Source organism: Vanessa tameamea, chromosome 24, assembly GCF_037043105.1.
Source record: "Vanessa tameamea isolate UH-Manoa-2023 chromosome 24, ilVanTame1 primary haplotype, whole genome shotgun sequence".
Classification (NCBI taxonomy): domain Eukaryota; kingdom Metazoa; phylum Arthropoda; class Insecta; order Lepidoptera; family Nymphalidae; genus Vanessa; species Vanessa tameamea.
In genome coordinates, this window is record NC_087332.1 from 3,264,820 (window position 1) to 3,287,634 (window position 22,815).

The 22,815-nt window shown below is 32.1% G+C and overlaps 1 protein-coding gene across 2 annotated transcripts; it reads right to left on the reverse strand.

Annotated features, from left to right (window-relative positions):
- Positions 1–2,012: 2,012 nt before the first annotated feature.
- On the reverse strand, positions 2,013–21,967 carry LOC113398106 (uncharacterized). 2 transcript variants are annotated; one of them, XM_026636686.2, is made up of 5 exons: positions 21,451–21,967; positions 13,393–13,479; positions 5,698–5,893; positions 4,088–4,335; positions 2,013–2,626 (listed from the first exon to the last, which is right to left on the reverse strand). In XM_026636686.2, the coding sequence occupies exons 1-5, from the start codon at positions 21,788–21,790 to the stop codon at positions 2,547–2,549; spliced, it is 951 nt and encodes a 316-aa protein (XP_026492471.1). In that variant the 5' UTR covers positions 21,791–21,967; the 3' UTR covers positions 2,013–2,546. The 2 variants fall into 2 exon arrangements, with proteins under 2 accessions (XP_026492471.1, XP_026492472.1); XM_026636687.2 differs by lacking the exon at positions 4,088–4,335 and having other exon boundaries at positions 21,451–21,959.
- Positions 21,968–22,815: the final 848 nt, after the last annotated feature.

Sequence of the window (22,815 nt, forward strand, 5' to 3'; positions counted from 1 at the left end):
ATGTATAAGTATTTGTAAATAATTATGGTCGTCTGAAGTCAGTTTTTTATTACACTTTTCTAGCTAACAATCTTTATCACTTTGGTAAGTGTGTAAGTATATTGTAATGGTCAGGGCCGGATCTACCATATGGCTTTTTGAGTTTCAGCCCAGGGCCCCGTGGATTTAAGGAATGCGAAAGAATCCATAACTTTATTAAATTAAACATATCGTATGGTTTGCAGCCCTGCGAATCGTGCAATTAATCAAACCCATTTAATTAAATTAATTCAAGTCTACGTACAGATATGTCTTAGGTGGGCCCCTGAGTAGTGTTAGCCCAGGGCCCTTTAAACTCACGGTCCGGCCCTGGTGATGGTTAACCAGCTCCCATAGACAATGACAATTTAAGGAATATTAAACAGCCCTCATATTGTCTATCCGCAAAAATTGGGGTTTAAGATTTTATATCTCTTGTGAGTGTAATTATATTGATTCACTCTTCGTAGCGGATCACAACAATTCTAAGAAGTGCATTTTAGCGGTAAAATATGTGATGATGGTACCGACTCTGACAGGCTTGCAAAAACTTTTTTATGTTATAGGTAGGTGGATGAACAAATGGGTCACCTGATGATAAGTGGTCACCACCGCCCATAGATATAGCTGTAAGAAATATGAATCATTCGTTACATCGCCAATGCGCCACCAACCTTGGGAGCTAAGATGGTATGTCCCTTGTGCCGGTTTTAACATTGGCTCACTCATACTTCAAACCAGAACACAACAATATTGAGTACTTGTGTTTGGCGTTTGAATATCTGAGTGGTTGTACTTACCTACCTAGACGGGCTGAAAACAAAATTCCACAACTTTGCAAAAACTGCCTCTTGAAATCTACTTACTTTTCCTTAAAATTTATGTTCAAGCTATTTATAGGGTATACAAATATTTTATAAATGTTCCTTTTTTATTACACACCAGAAATAAATATGATTGTGATGAATTGTTTATTTCTGTAACAAGCTATTATACGTACAAAAATCATCAATAGAGAACTAAGGCTATAATAAAGCACCACTGTCCTTGAGATTACAATCCATCACAAATTCACGATGAAAGGAAATTTCACGAGGACACCAACGTGAATTGGTAAAAGTTATCAAGCAATTCCACAATTCCCGGTGAACATTGACATAGCATTCTGCATTGATGTCCGTGTCTAAAAGGCCACGAAAATGTAAAAGAATTTCGGTTAGGCAGTTACTGTAGAGGATACCCAATGGGCTGGTATTTTTAACACTCAAATAGGCATGGATGTGAATTGTTCACATTACAAAATAATTAAATACTTGTTTCAAACTATCTTTGTCATGTAATGTAATTTTTAAAATGATTGTAAATGCAGCTTAAAGACGTGAATTATGAGGTGTTCACTGACTCCCATCGATACCAAAACGAAGACTGGGAGGAGCACAACGACCTGGAGAAGATGAGCAGATATATTATATCATGAATAAAGGCCTTAAAAATTCATTGGTCGTTTCAATGTAGTAAAAATTGCAACAAATATATCCTTCTCACTTTTTAAAAGTGATATATGTGTAAGTATGTTTATAATATATAGTCACCTGTCGAGTACGAACGGATTCTCGTAAAATTTCACGTAATAATCTAAAACATGACACTTTTGATCCGCTTTTGCTGGTATTTTCCTGACTTTACCAATGCAGTAAAAAATTTAAATTCAACAAGCTTTCGAGAATACGTCATTTATGATATATCTTTTAATCATCATAAAAAAAATCCCTTTTTATAATAAACGCTAATATTTATTATTACATAAAAATAATTTTGTCATAATTCCAAATAGGTACATCACTCATACCCTTATACTTATACTATAATATGAAAAAGAAAATATATTAGGTTCAGCCTTCATATCTTTGATATCACGACGGTTTTGTTGTATGATGAAGTTATTTTTGTCGTTGCTTTAAAACCAATATTTACAACGTAAATGAAACAATAAATGCAGTTTTATATTTTTTATTCCACATAGTGCTGAATAAATAAGCCTTATTACAACAACCTAAAATAAATTATCGTATCTATTATTAATAAATAAAGTCGACGGGCTCGCGCTTATTATACCTCAGATTAAGTCTAATAAACTATAGAATTAAGATTCAGTCTCAAAACATTGTTAAGCAAATCGCAATGCCTTAAATTGTCTGGACAATCAAGTACAAGAGTAGAGAGAATGACAAATGATTTAAGTCCAGTCCAGAAACTTAAAACACTGCGCCTGCGATAACTTTGCTAAATGTCAGATCACCACGCAACATATATTTTTTTTTTTTACAGGATCAAGCATAGTTTACGTGGTAATCTGACATTTAGCAGAATGTTAACTAATGAACGCCACTTGATCCAATAAATTTGATCCAATGTCCAATTTTGTTACTGAGCTGTTGGCATAGCCATCGTTGGGCTAAACATTTGGCTCTGCATATCGTTCTGCATTTGAGGTAAAGCATACATAGGCATAGTCATTGATGGAGAACTTAGCGGCGTGTCTGGTAGCCCGAATAGGATTCTGAAGTAGCGCGCGAGGTTCCATAAAACATTGGACGTCGCCGGTACCCTGCATAATACAACAAAGATTTTAAACAATGCAAATATCAATTCAAATGATTGACTACTACATAATATCATTACACTCAATAGCTTTGATTTAGTTGTCGTAATTATTGAAGTACTAAAGAAAGATAGATTTTATACTCCATTTAAATTTAAAGAGAAATCTAAAAATAAATGAATAAGTCAAAATATTAAGTGTAATCAACATAATATACCATTACAAACAAATAAATACATTTTAATTGATATTTACAAAACACCCATATTTACTACACATTTATAAATAAAATCGTTCAAATTAAATAATCATAAGAAAAGTTGTAATAATCCGTCACCAATATAGATATAAATATTTCGAAATAATCTCTGGGATATCAGAGTATATCCATAATTTTATAAGTCTATTATACTTTCGACGTTTCGTTTTTATGTGGAACGTGGTGGTGGTGGTGTGCGATCGGTTTCTTTTTTTTCTTAATTTTTTTCTTAGTTTTTTTTTTCTCTTTGATTCCATCATCAAGATGGTTCTGTATTACTTCGTGAACTTCGAATAAACCATCAATTGCATCTAAGCAAAACATTAACAAATTGTATGTAATTGTGTAGTATTTTGGGGGTTTTCTAGAATGGATGGAAGTATGTATAACTTTTTTGGCATATCCACCTGCCTTTTTCATGAAAGCTGTGAATGGATCAGTAAAAAAATCAATGAAACCCCTATTGGTCGTTGCATCATTTGTTGCAAAATTTTTGGCATTTGTTTCTAAATAATTCTTTTTTGGAATTTCGATCGATTTAAGTGACGCATTGTTATCTATACTTCGTTTTGCTCGTTTACGTTTTTTCATAATTTTCTTTCTACGTATTTTTTTAGTTTTATTATTATGCAAATTAGAATTACTAATATTAAATACAACTATTGGCTTCCAATCACTTGGTTCTAATGACAAAACGTCACTACTAGGAGTGGTCACGGACACATTATTACGATTGACATAAATATTACGTCTTAAAATTGGCTTTCTATATGGCGAGAGTCTGTTGTTATTTGGTCTTGGTGTAAATGTATTCGGATTAATGTAGTATTTTATTCGAGGATAATAGTACGTATTTGGATAGTTATATTTATATTTCTTAGTTTTAATATAATCAAGGAAGTCCTTACTGTTTTTCAATTTATCTAAGTCTATTTTAAATTCTACGTATTTCTTTGGTCTTTGTATCGGTGATTTTCTACGTGACATCTTCCTCTGTGCTATGTGTCTAGGTTGTGGTATTAATATCTCCCTTGGCCGTTTTACTTTCTCTTCAACTTCTGGTTCTACATTCTTAGCTGTAGATACATCAGAATTGAGACCTCTGAAAGTTGCTGGCATCGCATCGTAAAAAACGCTCGCTATCGGGTCGACGAAGCTTCTGATTTTGTCAACGACTGGTTCAAGATATCTGAGCAGTTTCGACTTACCGTCCCACCTTTCCGCTGCTCGTGTTGAGTTAACAAGTACAGTGGGCGCCTGTTGCGACTGCTGAGCACTCGCGTCGTTTTGTAGCAACTCGTGTGTATGGGAGTGTGTAGCCAGTGCTGTGGGGCTATACATCTCTGGAGATGCGAACTGTGGGCTCACTCCGCTTACGGAGTATGCGTGCGATGAGGCGCTCGGAAAATCGATGGGATATTGCGAGTAAAGGTATGGATGGTTTTGCAAACCGACGCTGGAATGCAAACAAATGTATGGTGAGTTGTGGGAATGTTGAGCAAACATTATTGTTGCTCTTACCAGTCGAGTCTTGGTCGATCATCGCAGATTCATGTCTAAGTCCCAGGTCGCTGAATAATGTGTTTTATTTAGTGTAGTTTAGTAGTTATATGATGGATAATAAAAATAATTTACATTATTGTTGGAAATTTATAAAGATAACAATGCACTTTTTGTATTCATAGACTAGGTACAATAATTATTAGTTGAACATGATACATTCTAGTATATTCAATCATGTGAACTACATATGTTTTAATAACTGTTCTTTTTTCTATGACTTTTTCTAAAACTATTGAATATTTTAACATCAATAAATTCTTCAATGTAATTATTTTTAAATTTAAATTCAACAAAGGAATGGTACCGTCACGTCAAGAAATCCGGTGAAATCTCATAAATTAAATATGTATATACAGTCGTGTGCGTGTCTGCAAATAGTCAGTACAGTAAAAACGTCAGTACAGTCATGCGAGCAACTTATTAAAATTCCTTACAGTATAGACATCGATGTGTATTTTTTTTTATTGCTTTCCTACTGTTTTCCGATTTCAGATCGGATGATTTATTAGAAATTCTTATTAACATTAATTAAAGCGATAAGAAAATAATCTTCATTAATCATTAGACACATTATTGTGCGTTTTAATTTTTAGAAATTAGACGTTAATATATTTTCTAATTTAGCAACAAAACAGAACATCGCTGTCTGTACAGTACATTTAAATTCGTTAGCATTACAAAACAAGATCAACAATGATATACAATAAATAATACGTTACAAGCAATGATAATAATGATAAAAAAGCATTTCAATGGTCCCAATTATGAAATATGATTTACAGAAATGAGATTGAAAGTATGTTATGTCGAAGCAATATTGTGTAGCAATAATTAAACTTTAAGGGAAGACGACTTAACCGAATTTTTGTCAGCTTTAAGGAAATGTTTGCCTCGTTAACTAATCATAATAATTTGGTAAGAGATATTTGATTTCTATATTTTATATCATCGAACATCTCTGTAATAGCTTGATAGAAATGTCAATTTCAAAATCCCATTTGTGATATTAACCGCGATAAGCCAGAGTTTGATTCAAATTCCTATGAATCTACACAATCAAATCATCTATTATCGTACTGGCAAACCATATTTTTTTATTGGGCGATATTTTAATCTCAAGGACAGAATTGTGGTATTCAAACAAACTTTCGCAGATTAAGACAAATCTAAGTCAAATCACACATATCTAAGTGACAAAATTTCAACTAAAGTCATCTTTATTAGGTAAAAAAACCAGTATATATTGATTACTTACCCGCCACCATAACTTTCGTATAACTTCTTCATAGCCATGCCAACAGTAACCATGAGAGCCATTTTGCTGGCCAGGAACGCCTTGATGGTGATCACCGAGACCATGAACAGGGCGAATATGACTACTCCAGCGGACTTCATGCCGAATAGTAGAGGGATAACAGCTTGCATCACTTTTCGTCTGTGTCGCCTTCTCTCTGAAGATACAAGAAGGTTTTATAACAATTTTAATAAAATTTATCGGGCTTTTCATGTGGGATACTATAGCCTGTTAAATTCTTAAAACTGATACGAATTCAAAGTTCATACACAAATAGGTGAATTATAACTTAAGTTACAGTAAGTTATTGTTACTTAATTTTATCTATACTAACATTTTAAATGCAAATGTCACTGCTGAACCGATTGAGATGAAATTATGGAGGAGAGTATGGAGAACGTTTGAGTCCCAGGGAAGGACATAGGCTACTTTCTTTTATTTACCTCTCCTTTCTCTAATTTCTCGCGGGTAAAGCCAGTAGGTTCACCAAGTGTATATGAAAGTCTTAAAAAAAATATTTAATAACCCAAAAGTGATTTACTTTGATTATAAACATAAAACTATTTTCTCTAGCTTGATGTCAAACAGCACCTTAGTATTTTTAGTTCCTGTTTGAAACAGTGGTAAGGAGTAATATTTCAAAACAATGTGTATTGGTGGTGGTGATCAATTACCATCATGTGACTCAATTATCAGTCTACCATATATATTCAATAATAAAAATATCATTTTAAGCAATCAAACTATAATTTGTATACCTATTTGATTGAATACCTAAATTAATAGCATGGAAATTACAAAATTTACACAGACCAATAAATCAAATGAGTAATTACGGTCACTTGATATAACAAACAGGTCGACATGTGTTCAACAGTGATTTGCACTTGTTTGTTCGCTCATTACTTAAATAAGTGGCTTTGTACGTCTATTTTAATATATTGTGCCTGTTAAAAAATATTAGCAAAATCTCTTTAAAGTGTAAATACTAATAAAAATACATCAAGCCTCGGTTCGGATTCATAATCAAAATACAAATCCATATAATTCTTTTAAATGGATAAAATTTAAACACAAGCATTGTTGAATCGTTAACTCAGAAGATTTAATTAAATATCCAACCAATGACCACAGAAGAACCATCAAGAAATTTATAGGTTGCTCTTTTTGACAATTATTTGCATATATGTGTAAATTAAATACAATTAAATTATTATTTCAACTAGATTAAGATCAACGAATATTAATTCGACGATCTTCTATCATTTATACAATAGTTGATAAATAAAGCGCTTTACTCAATAAATACGCCTACTATATTAATGTTTTATGCTTTAGTATTACGCTTATGATGGATGAATTGTCAATACACTTGACATAGATAAACGCGTATTATATTCTTAGTCAATAAATAAGACACCTCTTACCATGAAAAATATTCAAACGAATCTCTAAGTAAAGCTAGAGGATCAACAAAGTACGGATGAAAACACTATTTTCCAATAAAAATGAAGAACAAATTCAAATATTACAAATTTGACTTGTTTTTCGCACTTCGAAAGCCACAAATAGAACAATAAAAGATACCGGAGTTTCGATATTTGTTCATTGTTATTTACGGCTTGAAGTTAAAACGCCGTGACATAAACCATCGTAAATTATTATAATTTATAGCTTCGTTTTATCATTATTGTCTTGTAAACGTACCTATAGCCTTATAAAAATATTTTGCATTTTAATAAGTTATTTTTTCATAATGGTTGGGTTTAGCCTAGCGTTTAGAACTCGTAAATCTGAAATAATTTAGATTGTGGGTTTCAGACTAATTTTTGTTTATAGTTTAATGATTCATCTCATGCTTGATGATGATTGATGATACATTATTATGAGGAAAACGTCGGATTTAAATGTATAAAACCACAAGTGTATTTGCTTTCAAATTGCTTTAGTTTTTAAGTTATTAGGACGATTTTTGAATCGTAAAACGTTCTAAAACTAACATAACATAACATTTTATTAACAAAACTACAAAAAGTTTTGTAATCTACATACAAAACGTTGCGAAATCTTACAAATAAATAAATAACAGCTTATTTTTTTCAAATCGCAACAGTCATTATATTATTTAAGCGTTATAAATTGATCACTGAAAATATAATAGAGTTCCAATCATAATCATATAACGAATAAATAAATCTATAAATTACAGACAAAAGTATTTGGAAAACAAATCAGGTCGTAAACCAATAAAATAGCACGATAAAAGACAAAGACCGTCGTTGTTAATATTATTTGATTTTTCGCTGAAGTAAATTACGTCCATAAATAATCTAGATGTTTTGGAGAATGAAAATAATCTATCAAAAAAATATAAGTGATAGAATTTTGTGAATATATTAAGGGGCTTGATTTATTTGAATATTTATTTCTTACAACTGTCATTACAAGACAATAACCTTAATGAGATAAGGATCGTGTTATAAGACAAAATCATCGCATTAGGGATGTGTTAGTTATTTTTTGAGCAAAGTAGTTTTAACTCTTGGTGTTCGGGGAAAAATGACGACCGTTTCCAAAGATAGACATAGAACGCATATTATATTAGTGACATATTTCCTGCTTCCTTTAACAAACTCAATTTATATAAATAAGCTATGAATTGCTATATCAAATAGGTGAAAACATACATGGAATAGAAATCTTTCTTAATTCTGTCATTGGCCGTTCAATAACAATTACTGCTCTAGATTTGGCAGGCGGATGGGCGAGTTTTTTCAACCACCTTTTGTTTAGTGGTTACCAACTTTCCTTACATCACCAGCGTTTCAACCTTGGGAGTTAAGATGTTATGTCCTTTTTATGCCTGGAGTTCTTAAAAATAAAGTGATAGTATTATTTATGTAAGTATAATACGTCAATACAATATAAGTATACAAGTTTATAGGCCTATCGCATGAGTTGTATCGTTTAATTGCCTTTTAATACAAATATCGCGAGATAGACAAATGTGTATTCACCAATACAGTTTCCCAAAGGTATGACATCAACGGCTCAGCCGTGTATGTTCGAGTAATTTCATTAGCAAAATTGGTAGGCATCTATTCGATGTTATGAGACCGTGGAATATATATGAGTATGTTACCTAGTTAAGGTATATACACGACGTTACTATAAGTGATATAGATATTCTAATTATTCAAAGACAAACGACAATATATTCATCTTCAAAGTGCGACGTTTCACAAATATTTCGCTTCGTTTTCCATACAGGATATTTGTTTCCGTAAGAGTTTAATCATACTTTAAAATGACGATGGATTGAAGAATATAGAAAAATTAACTATTTTCAATATAGTCTATACTAATATTATAAATGCAAAAGTAAATCCGTCTGTTAATCTTTCAAGGTCAAACCACTGAATTTGATGTGATGTGGTGATAATGTTGGTGAAATAATGGTATGAAGCAGGAATCCCGATGAAGGACATAAGCTACTCTTTTATGCCTCAAATATGACGACCAACTCGACCACCTAGTTATTAATTATTTAAAACCTTGTCGAATTTACGCAAGCATATGCGTTTTCGTTTGCTCATCGTGCTCAACATTACTAATTTGGCGATGAGGAAACCTGATTGATTCGATTGATAATCCCACATGTCTATCCATCAGTTGCAATGAAGTAAAGTCACGCTTCTGGAATACCAACAGAGAGGTAGAAGATCAAAACCATCTTAGGAGGGTAGTTTGATTTATTACCGATTGTTAATTTTAGGATTAAGATATTGAAATTTGTTTAATTAAATATCTGGCTACTTTATCTTTGTGAATTCCCCTCGGTATTATCTACATTCGAAATTGATGGTGGTTGATCTGATTAAATAATAATTCAAATTTATTGGTTTTCCTTATTTAATTGATGTTTCTGATACTCAAATCAATCATCGAATCTAAAGCCTGATAAATTAAGCGGCCTGATAATTATTATTATAGCGGTTAAACTCAAAGAAGATAAGCCGTTGCATTAATATTGTATTAGTGTGTGCAAGCACAGAGCCACTCTCAGAATCCAATGAGACGGACTCGACTGGAGAGAGTTCAAAATAAGAATAGCGGCCTAATCGGGGGGCGATGGAGTTGTAAACTTATTCAATTACCAAATAACTGGATTTCTTAAAGTACTGAAAATTACTACCAAATTACTTTTCAATAACAGAGATAATACTATTGATATCGAGAAAGCTTTTCGTTTTTGCGAAAATAAAGTACTAGACTTTATTTTCGCAGGTAAAATCTTCGCTGCTCGCAGAGAGAGTTCTCGCCCGACTTTGTGGAGCAACTTTGTATATCCGCGACATATGTGGGGCAAACTTTCAGCGTATGTTGGGCGACGTCCTTGTCAGATATCCACGACGCATATCAATATATTGCAATAACCATTTAAAATTGAACTAACGAATAATGTGTTACCTCATAATAGATCTTACATTTTCAAGAAAACGTATTCAATAATGTTTCCAAACCATTTCATTTTTATAAACCAACAGGAGTTGAGTGGATTTTCATGTACCATCGGACTTGGTATACATAACGTAGCTCAATTTACACATATATGTACATCGAAAATACATACAAAATTAAACTGTAACAGGTTATGATAGAGCTTAATTTAGCATGTTTTTTTTATCTAAATGTAAGTATTTAGTGTACACTGTACATATTTAAGGTTATAACTTGTAAATTAAAACCTTACAAGTTTCTGAAAATGAAGAGTTAAGTCTTCAATTCTGAATAAAAAACCTTTAGTACGATTCGTGTTTGGCGTCTCTATATATATTTTTATACAGAATAGTAACAATATCGCTAATTAATTAAGGAATTACTAAATACTAATCCTATTTACCCCTCCTTTTGCTTTATTATAATAGTATCATATAAATACCTTTGTTAAGTTTTAAAGCTTATTCGGTGAAATATTTTTTATGTAATATTTTTTAGGTGACGCAACTTTATTTTAGGGTAGTAGATATATATACTTGTGTAAGAAAAATACTTGGTTGTACGGCTTTGTGCAATGCCGTCTGGGTAGATACCACCCGCGCATCCACCTAATTCTACCGCCAAACAGCAAAACTTAGTAATGTTGTGTTCAGGTTTGAAGGATAAGTGAGTGAGTGTTATCAAGGGCACAAGACATTTTAGTTCCCAAGGTTGATGACGCATTCGTAATATAATAATAATTGATTTCTTAAAATGCCAATGTCTATGAGCATTAGCGACAGAGTGATTACCACTGCTTTCTGCATTTGCCAGACTTACCTATTAAAAATGATAAATTGCTTGATTGAGCACGAAAGAAAAGCTTAAGTAAAGAAAAGCCAGTGTCGCTTGCCCGGAAGACGAGTTCCAATAAATATATATATCGTACTGGTTTTTTGTACTTTTTGTACATATATTTCTGTACTCCTGATAACATGTATGAACAATTTAATCGTGTTCGGTTGCGAAATTAATACGTACATGTAACTACGTCAACTTCAACATTTATAATGATATGGAAATATGTAAAAAATTCGAAGGCACGTCTAATATCGTAAACATGAAAATAATTTATATAGATAGAGTTTATAAAATGTGGATACAACTCTTAGTTAAGTGAGAGGTGACGTTGACAACGGTCCTCTGTCACATGCTTTGATTTAGCACTCGTTGGAAAGGGTGTGATTTTTTCATCACAACGATAATAAAATAGAACATTATTTTATTTGAAAACATTGGAACATCAAGAAGAAAAACAGTTTATGTGCATATGTAAAAGTTGGAGATTGTTTGACTGAGTTTAAGTTTGACAACTTGGAAAAACAAGCGAAGAAAAATTTCTAAACAGAAACTTGTTCTCCTATGCCCCTAGAATGTGGCGGAGTGTCTGATGGTTTCATTACGATGCTGATTCATCAATGAATACGAGATTCACCAAAATGCTCATCAAAACCGATTGTATCCGCAATCATCGGTTAACATTCACATCTTCTAACCACTATCTCAGTTCCAACAAACTAAAGATGTATCAAAACATATTGGGATCACTCAATGTTTCTTGTAAAAATATTTTTATACAGCTTTGTGAATACTTCATTCTGACCCCTTCTACATCTATTCTAAGGCTTTCATCCCACATACAGGCTTCACGCTTAATTGGAGCGATAAATAATATTATAAGTAATACTTCAAATACAGGTTTTGCTGAAAGAAAAACTATCACTTTCAAATTTATATATCTTAAATACCTCCTATGAAAACTATTCCGAAAAATTGAGAAAGATGAATTCCAATCGATTTATTAATTACATAGAATTACTTATTATTGTTATATAAAATTAATAAATAATAAATGATACGAAGTGGTTTTAAATAATTCAAAAAATCTATTCAAACAAAACTGGGACCAGTTCTATCGTTAGTATACGACGTGAGATGGTCCCTGATAAATTAACATGTCTATTAACAGATCATAAGGATATACATTTATAAATATTGCAATTCTTTATCTCTTTCACACGTATGAAGTTGAAGACGTTGCTACCCATTCTGTCCTTCATTAGGTTTGGTCTGTTAGTAACATAAAATCAGATTGATTTAAAATTATGAGATAGTCAACAAACGAATCCATATCAATGTTTCTTGATGACAGTGGCCATTTCTTTTTCTTGGTGAAGTTCCCTTAGACCCAAGGAAAGTGGTTTTGCATACTTTTCGAGGCATACACTTGCCCTGGGTCTAAGGGAAATTCACCAAGAAAAAGAAAAGGCAAGGAATTAAACACTACCAAATTTTCTACCAAGTGTTTTTTTTAGCCAGGTAATTTCTTAAATAAATCCTACTTCGACCAAAGATTAGAACTCAGAATTTAAAAAAACTACAGACCTTTATTTCACCGTTAGATCATCACGACACAATACTATACGAATACATCCGGTACAGACATATTCAATCCGTGCAACGTAAAAAAGGAAAAATATTTTTTTAAGCAAGATGTAAATTTGTCAAAAACCGGTAAAAAGGTCGTATATTTTTTTGGACTAATGAAATTGAAGCCGATTGAATTCACAAACTGGAAATGAGAATCAAATTCTTCCGGATTCTTAGAATCGAATTTGTCGACACGGGATCTTGAATCGTCAGATTATTCCGACCAATTGATCCAATATATTACGACGGTAAAATTTCATTACACTATAAATAATATATTTAATCAATTTACCGGTAAGGGTACATTTCTTTTGTCTTGGATATCTTCAGGAAAATACGAGCACGATAGGTACCTTTTTACGATTATTATATTTTAAGGTTTTTCTCCTTGTTAATAATAGTATATATATTTAAAAATTAAATCGATAATAATTTTTGGTTTTAACATGTGCGCGTAATGAAGAATTAAAATACGATTTATAGTATATATAGTCGCTAGAATGGCTTATGTAATATTTAAGATACTTTATATAACGCTTTTCTGTGAGGGGTATGTGTAAAGAAAGAATATTGAGAATATGACTAGAGATTGAGATGCAAGGAAGAAAAGTTTACGGCACTCTCCCAAATGATGGAAATTAGATCAAAGAAACGATGGTTGATGATGGTTTGTTTAAATATACTTACTGATTGGCCGTATGTGGACTCTCTTGTCTTCGATGACCTCTTCCTCGTCCTTGCCTTTCGTTTTTTTCGGAACTTCATCCGAAACATCTGAAAAAGAAGATTTTATTTTATTTTAATTAAGAATAAAATAATCAATACAGCAATCGTGCTATTGACAATAATCGTAAAAAGTACGTACTAAGTCTTTACACACACACACATATGTAATAAATGCGAATGTGTTCAATCTGGATTAATCCAGTTAAAAAACAAAAGATAGTCAGGTTATAGTTTGATTATGTTACATAACATCGCTATGAATTCTCATTACAAACGAAAATTTCATATTGTACTATTTTAGAGCGTCTCGATAACACGAACGTTATAAAATGCTGTCACAAGCAATGAGAGCGTGTAGTTTTCGAATATCAACTTAATTCTGTAGATTAATGTTCAGCTGAAAGATTTGACGCACACTATTAAAAGTTAAGGTAAATAATATCTTATGAAAAGAAAATACTTTCGCAACCGTTATGACGTCACAACGTTCTAAATTTGACTAGAAATAGTTGTCCCATCCAAAATTAAGCAGTCTCTTAACTACTCTTCATTGGTTAACCAGTGAAGTCAGCAGTTGGACAATTTCAGAAAAACATACATACATTGTTTAATGTTTCGAATTTATTCATATTTTTTCTCCTTCTCTTATTTCCCAATTTATTGATAACACTAAAGCTAGTCAAGACCTAGCAAACAATAAAATTAAATGAAAATCAGACGACAAACATTGTCAAATTTAAAATCATTTACCGTTAAATTTAAAACTACCACCAATTCGATCGGTACCACGATTATATCGAGAAGAACCGGCAAAAAACTCGGTACTTATTCTTTTCCAACATTTAAAATAGCGACATAACTTCGAATTTCTAATTAAATACAATCATATATGTACATATTATATACTGCTTGAAAGTCAACAAGTATTAGTTCCATGTTTTTTTATCATCTTTATAATTTTGTGTTGAATAATATGCCTTATTTATCAAACTATTTTTATCCAACGATTTGAATTTATGAATCGGCAAGTTATAAATATATAAACAACAACAAATCTGTTTGCCTTTTCATATATACATATCTATCGAAATCGTTTAAGTGAAATTTTATGACTTAGTATTTTTAAAAGATTATTCTAAGTTAAGAAAAGTATTTCCTTTAATCTTTGAGGCGAAGTTATCCGGTTTATGATGTATTCAAATTCGATTAAAGGATTGAATCCTTTGAAATTCAAATGACTTAGCTAAACGAAAAGTGATAGACGCATTCGTAATTGAAAGATATCCTCAAATTATCCTTTTAATTAAGATAGTGTTTGACTGTACTACGATAAGCTAAAGCGATATTTATACGTTTACTATGTGTTAGAGCTTTGTGCATACCTATCAGGGTACATTATATATTTTACCGCCAAACAGTAATATTTGATACTAGTTTACCCGCTTCATTCGTGTTTTAAGACTTAGTCGTCAGGTTTTAGGCAAAATAAAGTATCCGATATCCTTATTGGGGTGCAATCTTGCTTTGTACCAGATTATATCAAATTTGCTTTGGTGGTTTCATGGTTTCGCCGTGAAAGAACAACAGACAGTCAGACGCACAGATAGAGTTACTTTCGTATTTATGATATTAGTATAGATTATTTTGTTCCAGTTGAAAAGATAAGTGAGCAAGTGTAATAAGAGCGTCTTAATACTTAACGTCTTAGTTCCCAAATTTGCAGTCTTCTAGTTTCAAGTTCGCAATGCTGTTGTAGAATTAAACAGCAATTACTAGGTATTATTTAAACTTTCTCAAAAACAAAATACACGGAGTGCGAACAAAGAAAAAGATATATGTTAAATAAAATTGAAATATATGTATTAATTATTTTTATAAAAAGTTTGACTGGAGAGAAAGGTATAAAAAAAAGTTCGTTATAAAACATTTAGTTTAATTTTGAGTATGTGCGACACTTTTTAAAGATATCTTAGTAAGACATAAGAAACCCCCTTCAGTTATACTACAGAGAAAAACTCTATTTTCTTAATACAGAGATGGTTTAATTCACCGCACATACACAGTATACATCTTCGTCGTCACGTCCAATCAGAAACTTTGTTTTCCCGAAGTAATTGGTCGAAAACTTTAACTTTATTAATAAAAATGTAAGAAAGTGATTATTAATAATAATGTCAGGAAGGAAATTAAATAAACTACATAAAAATCAATAGAAGTAAAAGAATAATTTACTCCTAAATAATATTATCTAAGAGATTTAATCAGATTAGTCTTACAATAACTAAAGCCGGTTACATATCTGATTAAGGCCTTTCTATAGCAATGTAGCACGTATCTCGAACTAATCAGCAAATAAGCAAACCGTTTGAATACATTATCTAGGTGTATCTGCTTCCGAGCTTCTGAGCTCGTGAGCTTATTTACAATATAACGACATCCAAGCTCGAGTTTAACTGCTTTGAATCACGTCAAGTAAATTTAAAACTCCAATCAGTGACTCGGTAACTGCAACCAAATGCATCAGATATATAAATATATGTGTGTCTCTGTTTGTATGAATATTTATTTTACATATTATTACGGTTTTTGTCAATGTCCCAGTAGGATCCTTTAAGACTCAGCTACCTTAAATATCCTTTATATAAGGCTCAATTTGGTCAAAGGGTCTTTTTTATATTTATGTTTGATTGTGCTGTTTTATTTTGTCGTTCTCTCTGTACGTACTACTATATATAATGAGAATTGTTTTTTTACTTGTTGGTTTTCTCTCATTGCCTGTAAGAGCTGACATAGCAATAAAACTGCCTTTTGCGCCAACTTTTTTGATTTTCTTGTTTTTTTTTTTGTTAACATTGAATAAAGTCACACAAAAGTGAGGAGTGTTTTCGGCAAAGACAAGTTGACTTAATCATAGTTTCACATCAAGGAAATCATTCGATTTGATTGACAATAATATACTATTTTCTTATCTCCTTTTGATCATGCTTCACTTTCGAACCGATACCTAATCGATACAAAAGTAGGACGTCAGATACCAGATCAACAAAATTTCTAATATCTTCGAATTTATCCTGAACTAAGTTTAATTAACTGATTTTGGGTTTTCATTTCATCACGAGGTTAATATAAAAAATATATTTTAGGTTACAGTCACATACAATATTCTCCTGCTAAGAAAATCTCTTTGACCTCTTAATCTGACTCAGCACATTGGCTTAAGATGTTTTCGTTAACCAAAAGTAATACTATATGAACGAAATTAAAATTAGGAAGTCGTTGAGATTCAGGTGTATCTACCAGTTTGCAGAACTGTAAAGGTATATTGTAAGAAAAATATACCCAAAATTCCCCGCAGAACTCGTATGAAATATAAAAATGTAATAGGCGATATTGAGTATAATAATTATACAATTTACAGGATAAACGTTTCAAAACTGTCACTGTAAGTCGTTCGTCAATATTTCACTAGTGAGATTGAAAGTGACGACGATTCTTACAAAATCGTCTGCTGTGCCATTGTCAGACTAAGCGGCTTCAACACATTTAGATTCTGTAGGACTAGTCGTGTCTTTACCTTTTATATATCTGTTTGTATTCCTAATGTTTTCTTGGATGACGTGTTCACCAACAATATTATTCAACACCAAAACAAAAAACAACTTAAATAAAAAAATGGCAAATAAGTAAATTGGTTCTCAGGCAACATTTGTGATGTCCACATAATAAAAGTTTGGCCGCAACTGGATGAATATATCTGTCTATTTTATTTCTTACGTATGCTAGTGTGCTAAAATCTATTTTAGATAATATGTGTGTGTTGTCAGAAAGGCCTTTCTTTTCTTGAGTATAACTATAAGACAATCTAAATGATTTTAAGCAACAGAAAAGCATAGATTTGAAATTCAATATCAATCCAACATCCCTTAGTTAAATTAACTTAAAACCTAACATAAGGTACCTTAACATCAACATAAGAGTATTGGTCGTAAAATTTACGACATCATCAAATTTTACTATCAGTATTTTATAATATATTAAAAACCTTTTAGAAGCAAAGCTCAGGCAGAGGATTTTACTCTCATATTGTTTAAAATACATTCTCGCACGCACTAACAAGTACACGCACACATTTGTTTTGAACAAACACGTCACTGTTTGAACTCGTTTGACCTTCAAATTTCAATTACAATGTATTCCTAATTGGTTAATAATTTGTAAAATATTTAAATAAAAAAAAAACGACTATAAGTCAAAATTAATAAAATAAATATACATATTTTACAGGGTATATAATTATATAAAAATAAAAAAAATATTATAGCTACACGTAATTGTGTTAAATGATGATAAAATAATTATTTTATTTAATCTTGGTGTTTTCAAAAATTTGCCGAATAAGTAGTGGAGTAGTAGTGCAAAAAACTTCATTAAAATAAAATTATAACACTTGACTGGAGGAGGGCTGGTTCGTTTCTTGCTCAAAGTATCGGAATTGCAAATTAACGGGGAAATGCTGCGAGCATTCTTGCGACCATTCCACGCGGTCATGATTTATACACTTACTATTTTTAATTCATATTTGTATATATTTTATGGCATGATGTTAATAAATCTTATTTAAATATAATTAGGTTTGGTAGATTTGTATTTGGTTAGTCCTTAAGCCAACCAGCTTCAGCTGTCAGAATTACTACAATTATTCGGCCGTTGATTTGCGTATTATTCGATATTAATATTGCATTTGAATCGCTCATGATGTATTTTGCTTATTACATTTAATCCGACACATGCAAGTTGTCTTACGGTGTTATTTTCGTATTGAAACGCCGAGCAAATTACAAATGCAATAAAACATATGTTAAATGCGAAAGGAAGCCAGTCAACACCACCTGGACGTAATGACGTTTTGCATTGACATTGTAAGGATTACATTCAAGGACACCTACTTTTTTTTCCCCTACTTTACACGTGGGCGAAGCCGTGGGCGGGCTTTAGTTAGATTATATAATGTATGTGTATAATAGTAAAGATATAAAAATGAAGATTCTATTTGTTTAAAACAAAAACCGATTTGAAAATACTTTAGATAGGCCATTTATTCAGATTAGTTAGGGACATCCTTGGGAGCGAAGCAGAATATTTTTTTAAATTAAAACGTTATAAAAAATATTGATACTCAAAAATCTTCACATGACGATACAGTTTCAGATCTTAACCTTTTCAAGCTTACAGTAAACAAGTGACCAAGTTTAAATAAAATACAGATAATAAATTCTTTGAAAAAAACATCTTAACCGGATATTATCTCCACGGCGTCTTATCAATGTACCACTTGTGTCTCTATCGTAACAAGCTCGCGTGATACAACGCAATAAATAGAAAACATTTTGAATAATTCATCATAATACTACGGAAAAGTTACATCCGCTTCACATATAAATGTCTTATTTTGACATATTATATATATATTGTTTAAACGATGAGTAAATAGGATATCCGTTGGAAAGTGGACTAATTATGAAAGTTACAAATACACGTACCTCGATATAAACAATGATTAGAAGATCAGTACATTTTTTTGTGAGATCGAAAGTATTTGTATACAAAATATTATCATATATCTTGCTGCTGATGATGATGATGTCTTGACTGCGGCAACGGGAAACAAGAGAAACAAGCCAATTAAATATGATATTATAGTGGATAAATGTGTGACCAAACATAGATGCACTCTGTATTCCTTCCTATGGGACGTCAAACTCAACCGAAAAGAGTTCAGGCGCAGGCGCACAGTCGTAGGGTATACATACTTTTAGACTCCGAGATGCTCTGAATTTCTCTGAAAAACCCATTAATCCTTTACCGACCGGTCCAGGATTCCGGTCAGGTCTAGGTCGGACCCCGGTCTTTGAGACTAACGAGACATTTTTAATACTCTGTATTGTACAACTTATTACATAATTTACAAATAGGGCGTAAATATTTTCAACACGAGGTGTCCTCAACGCTTACAAAGAATGGCTTTCTAATGACCTCTAAGACTGAGATTCTGGTGGTAGTTGTATTTATTATAACCTACAAACACATGCCAGTACCATATTTTCGTTGATTTACATGCAGGGTAAGTAATAATGGAATTATTGTACTTAATCTATGTATATATCATTGATTATAATAATTGAAAAAGAGTAACTACTGAGTACATTGCTGTATCTTCTCGATATAATCTATAGTCCCAAACGATGGTAGCTTTAAATTGAATGTCAAATGAAGATTCTAAAGTGCTCGCAAGACCCTTTTTGATGTCCATAGGGCCATCTGATGGTCAACACTGTCCATAGACATTGGCCCGTAATTTTTTTTTATCCATTCTTTAAACCGTAATGCGCCACCTTCGGAACTGAGATGTTACGTCCCTCGTGCCTTATACTTCCTCACTCACGATTCAAAACGGAACCCAATAATACTATGAGGTGCTGCTTTCCAGTAGAATATATGATGAGTGGGTGGTTTTTACCCAGACTTGCTTGCATAAAATCCAACCACACAGTAAAAACGTAATCGGATAAATATTGTAATTTGCTGCGAATAAAATATTAAATATAACTGTTAACTTATTATCCTTTAAGAACTTATTAAGAGAATATATGTTTCTGTAAATAATATATATAATTTAGCGAATGATATTCATAAATGAAAATGTTATTTATTCAGCTCATACATAGAGTTAGATATGGTTAGAAATGTCAAATAAAATTTAATTAGTGATAAATTCAAATGTAATGAAAACTTGAAAATTATGTCCACTCAATTTAATGAATGCTTGAACAGAGTGTGATTTGAATTGATTGAACTAACTTGATCATTATAACCATACTGGCTTCCACAAGCAGATTCAGACATGAACGCAACGGCCTAACGACCCCCCCCCCCATATATGTTACTTAGGTTAATACAGGATGAAACTATCCTAATTTCAAATTTCATTTAAATCCGTATGTCCGTTTTTGCGTAAACATCTAAACATTAACATTTATCTTAATACAGTTGATTGATTTAAATTTTCAATTCAAGTTACAAATAACACTGTTATCATGAAATTTACTTGCCAAGATTTCTCTACGACGAGTTGCGAGAAAACCGCTGAATCGGAATTCACGCCGAGGAAAGTAGGAACATTATTAATTAACAGAAATTATGTGCATCACGATACTTGGAAAATACGATAAAGAAATTGATTTAAAATGTATGAATTCAAAACTGTGAGGAAGAACGTAAATCGTATCGTTATGGAAAATATATTGGAAATTTTCGGCACGAATAAAATATACAATGACGAGTACGATTTGATACTTGAATAATTTTATTTGAATATTCTTAAGTGTACTTTAATAATTTATATTATAACAACGCTTTCTAATAACGTCCCAAACAATTTGTGCTACGATCATTATTTTCATGTCATAAAGTATTCAAACATGTTTGATATCAGTCGAATCCAATCAGTTACATTAGCAATTACGGCATTACTTACACCCTTTTACTTTTGATGTGTTAACACGATATCTTATAAGTGAATATTTTATCACAAATTATATCTTCACGCTTTTCCATTGCAGAAAAGTAAAGATACATTTAGCTAAGACATTGTTCTGACAGTTATGAATTAACAAACAATAATCTTCAGCATACATCTGCATTGCTGGATAGAGACTAATTACATTTTACACTACCAGATAAAAACAATACGATTGGTTAAACTTCGTGATTGTCTGCGAAATTAAATTATGTTCATTATTGTAGATTAGCTTAAAATACTTGGAGTTGTTATACAAGACAATAGACAACTCATTGGGCTGAAATTTCTATCATCTTCGATATTGTGTGTTAACTTCAAAAAATACTGGAAGCGTGTATTATTACTTTGACAAATTAAACTTTCGATGTTACATAAAAAAATATATCTTATAAGTTACGTAGTTATAATTTTAAATTATCAATTAATAAATAGTTACCAACCTTTAACACTTCTGCTTTCAAATACTTCTAAATCCAATGCATCACTTCGATCTTCAGGATTGGAGAATCTGAATGTGAAGTCGTTCCAGTCGAAACTAATCGCGTGTGTTGTTATCAATCTTGTCACCGGGTCTTGATTAGACCTCGCTTGTCTATTACCAATTGGTTCTATCGTTAATAAATCGAATACTTTTATCGTTTTCTGCTGTCTCAAACTTCTTACAAACTCTTTTGCCATGTGATCTATACAAGTTGCATTATCACTGCAGTTCAGTTCAACGAGTCCTGACCTAGCCTGTCCCAGCAGCGCAAAGGCGATAACGTATATTAGAGAAGTCATGTTCACTGTCTTTATCACCAGCACTCACACGTTGTCACCAAATCCATTTGTGGGTCACGGCTCCGGACCACCTACATCGGTGGTTTGTTCGTCAATGAGTCCCGCTCTGATCCGCCTATGATTTTTATTCTCCGTCACGCTGCACTGGTCTCCATGAACCGTGTGTGCGATATATTTTTTAACTAACCGCTTACTTGTGTGTTCCTATTTATTTATCAGTATTTGATATACTTTTTCCACGTTGCGTGTTGCATCGATCTAACATGTAGTTATTTAAGGTACAGTATTGAGAATACATTCGACGCAAAAACTTCGCGTTACACGTTCAATGGTTTCATTTAATAGGTTTGGTCAAATGGTATTTTACTTTCAATCGTACTGATTGCAGAATAAAGTAATCTAACTTTTATGTTGGAGCAATTAAATTAATAGTTCTGAATTTATTTTTCATTATGGTGTTAAATATGTCTCATCATTCGGTAGCAAATATCATTTACAAGATGCAAAATGCCTTTTTTATTTGTACAGGGAGGCGAACTGGCAAATGGAGAACTTGATGGTAAGTGGTCACCACCATAGACACTGGCGCTGATAGAAATATTGACTATACCTTACAAAAACAATGCGCCACGTACCTAGAGAATTAAGATATTATGCCTCTTGTTCCTATAGTAACAGTGGCTTAGTAAGTCTTCAAACTGGAACACAGTACTAAATATTGCTTTTTGATGGTAGAATACGTGATGAATGGATGGAACCTAAGCAGGCGGGCTTGCACAAAACCCTATCAAAAGGCCAACACAAACAACTTTCGTACTATAAAAGGTAAGAGAATCTTCAGAAAGCACCAATTTTTGACACTCTAATTTATCAACACAAATTATATTAAATTGTGTGGTATTTAATGTTTATGGTTTATATTTTAAAATTATAATAATCAGCGTCTCTAGTTTCTTGGCTAGCATGGCTGACTATATGGCAGCAGATCACGGGGGGGGCATGTCATTTTTCTGTTTCCTGTTTGA

Coding starts and splice junctions, on each gene's coding strand:
- LOC113398106 (XM_026636686.2), bottom strand. CDS start 21,790: ATGACTTCTCTAATATACGTTATCGCCTTTGCGCTGCTGGGACAGGCT. Junction 5,894..13,392: donor AGTCCACATACGGCCAATCA/GTAAGTATATTT, acceptor TTGTATCTTCAG/AGAGAAGGCGACACAGACGA. Junction 4,336..5,697: donor TACGAAAGTTATGGTGGCGG/GTAAGTAATCAA, acceptor TTTGCATTCCAG/CGTCGGTTTGCAAAACCATC.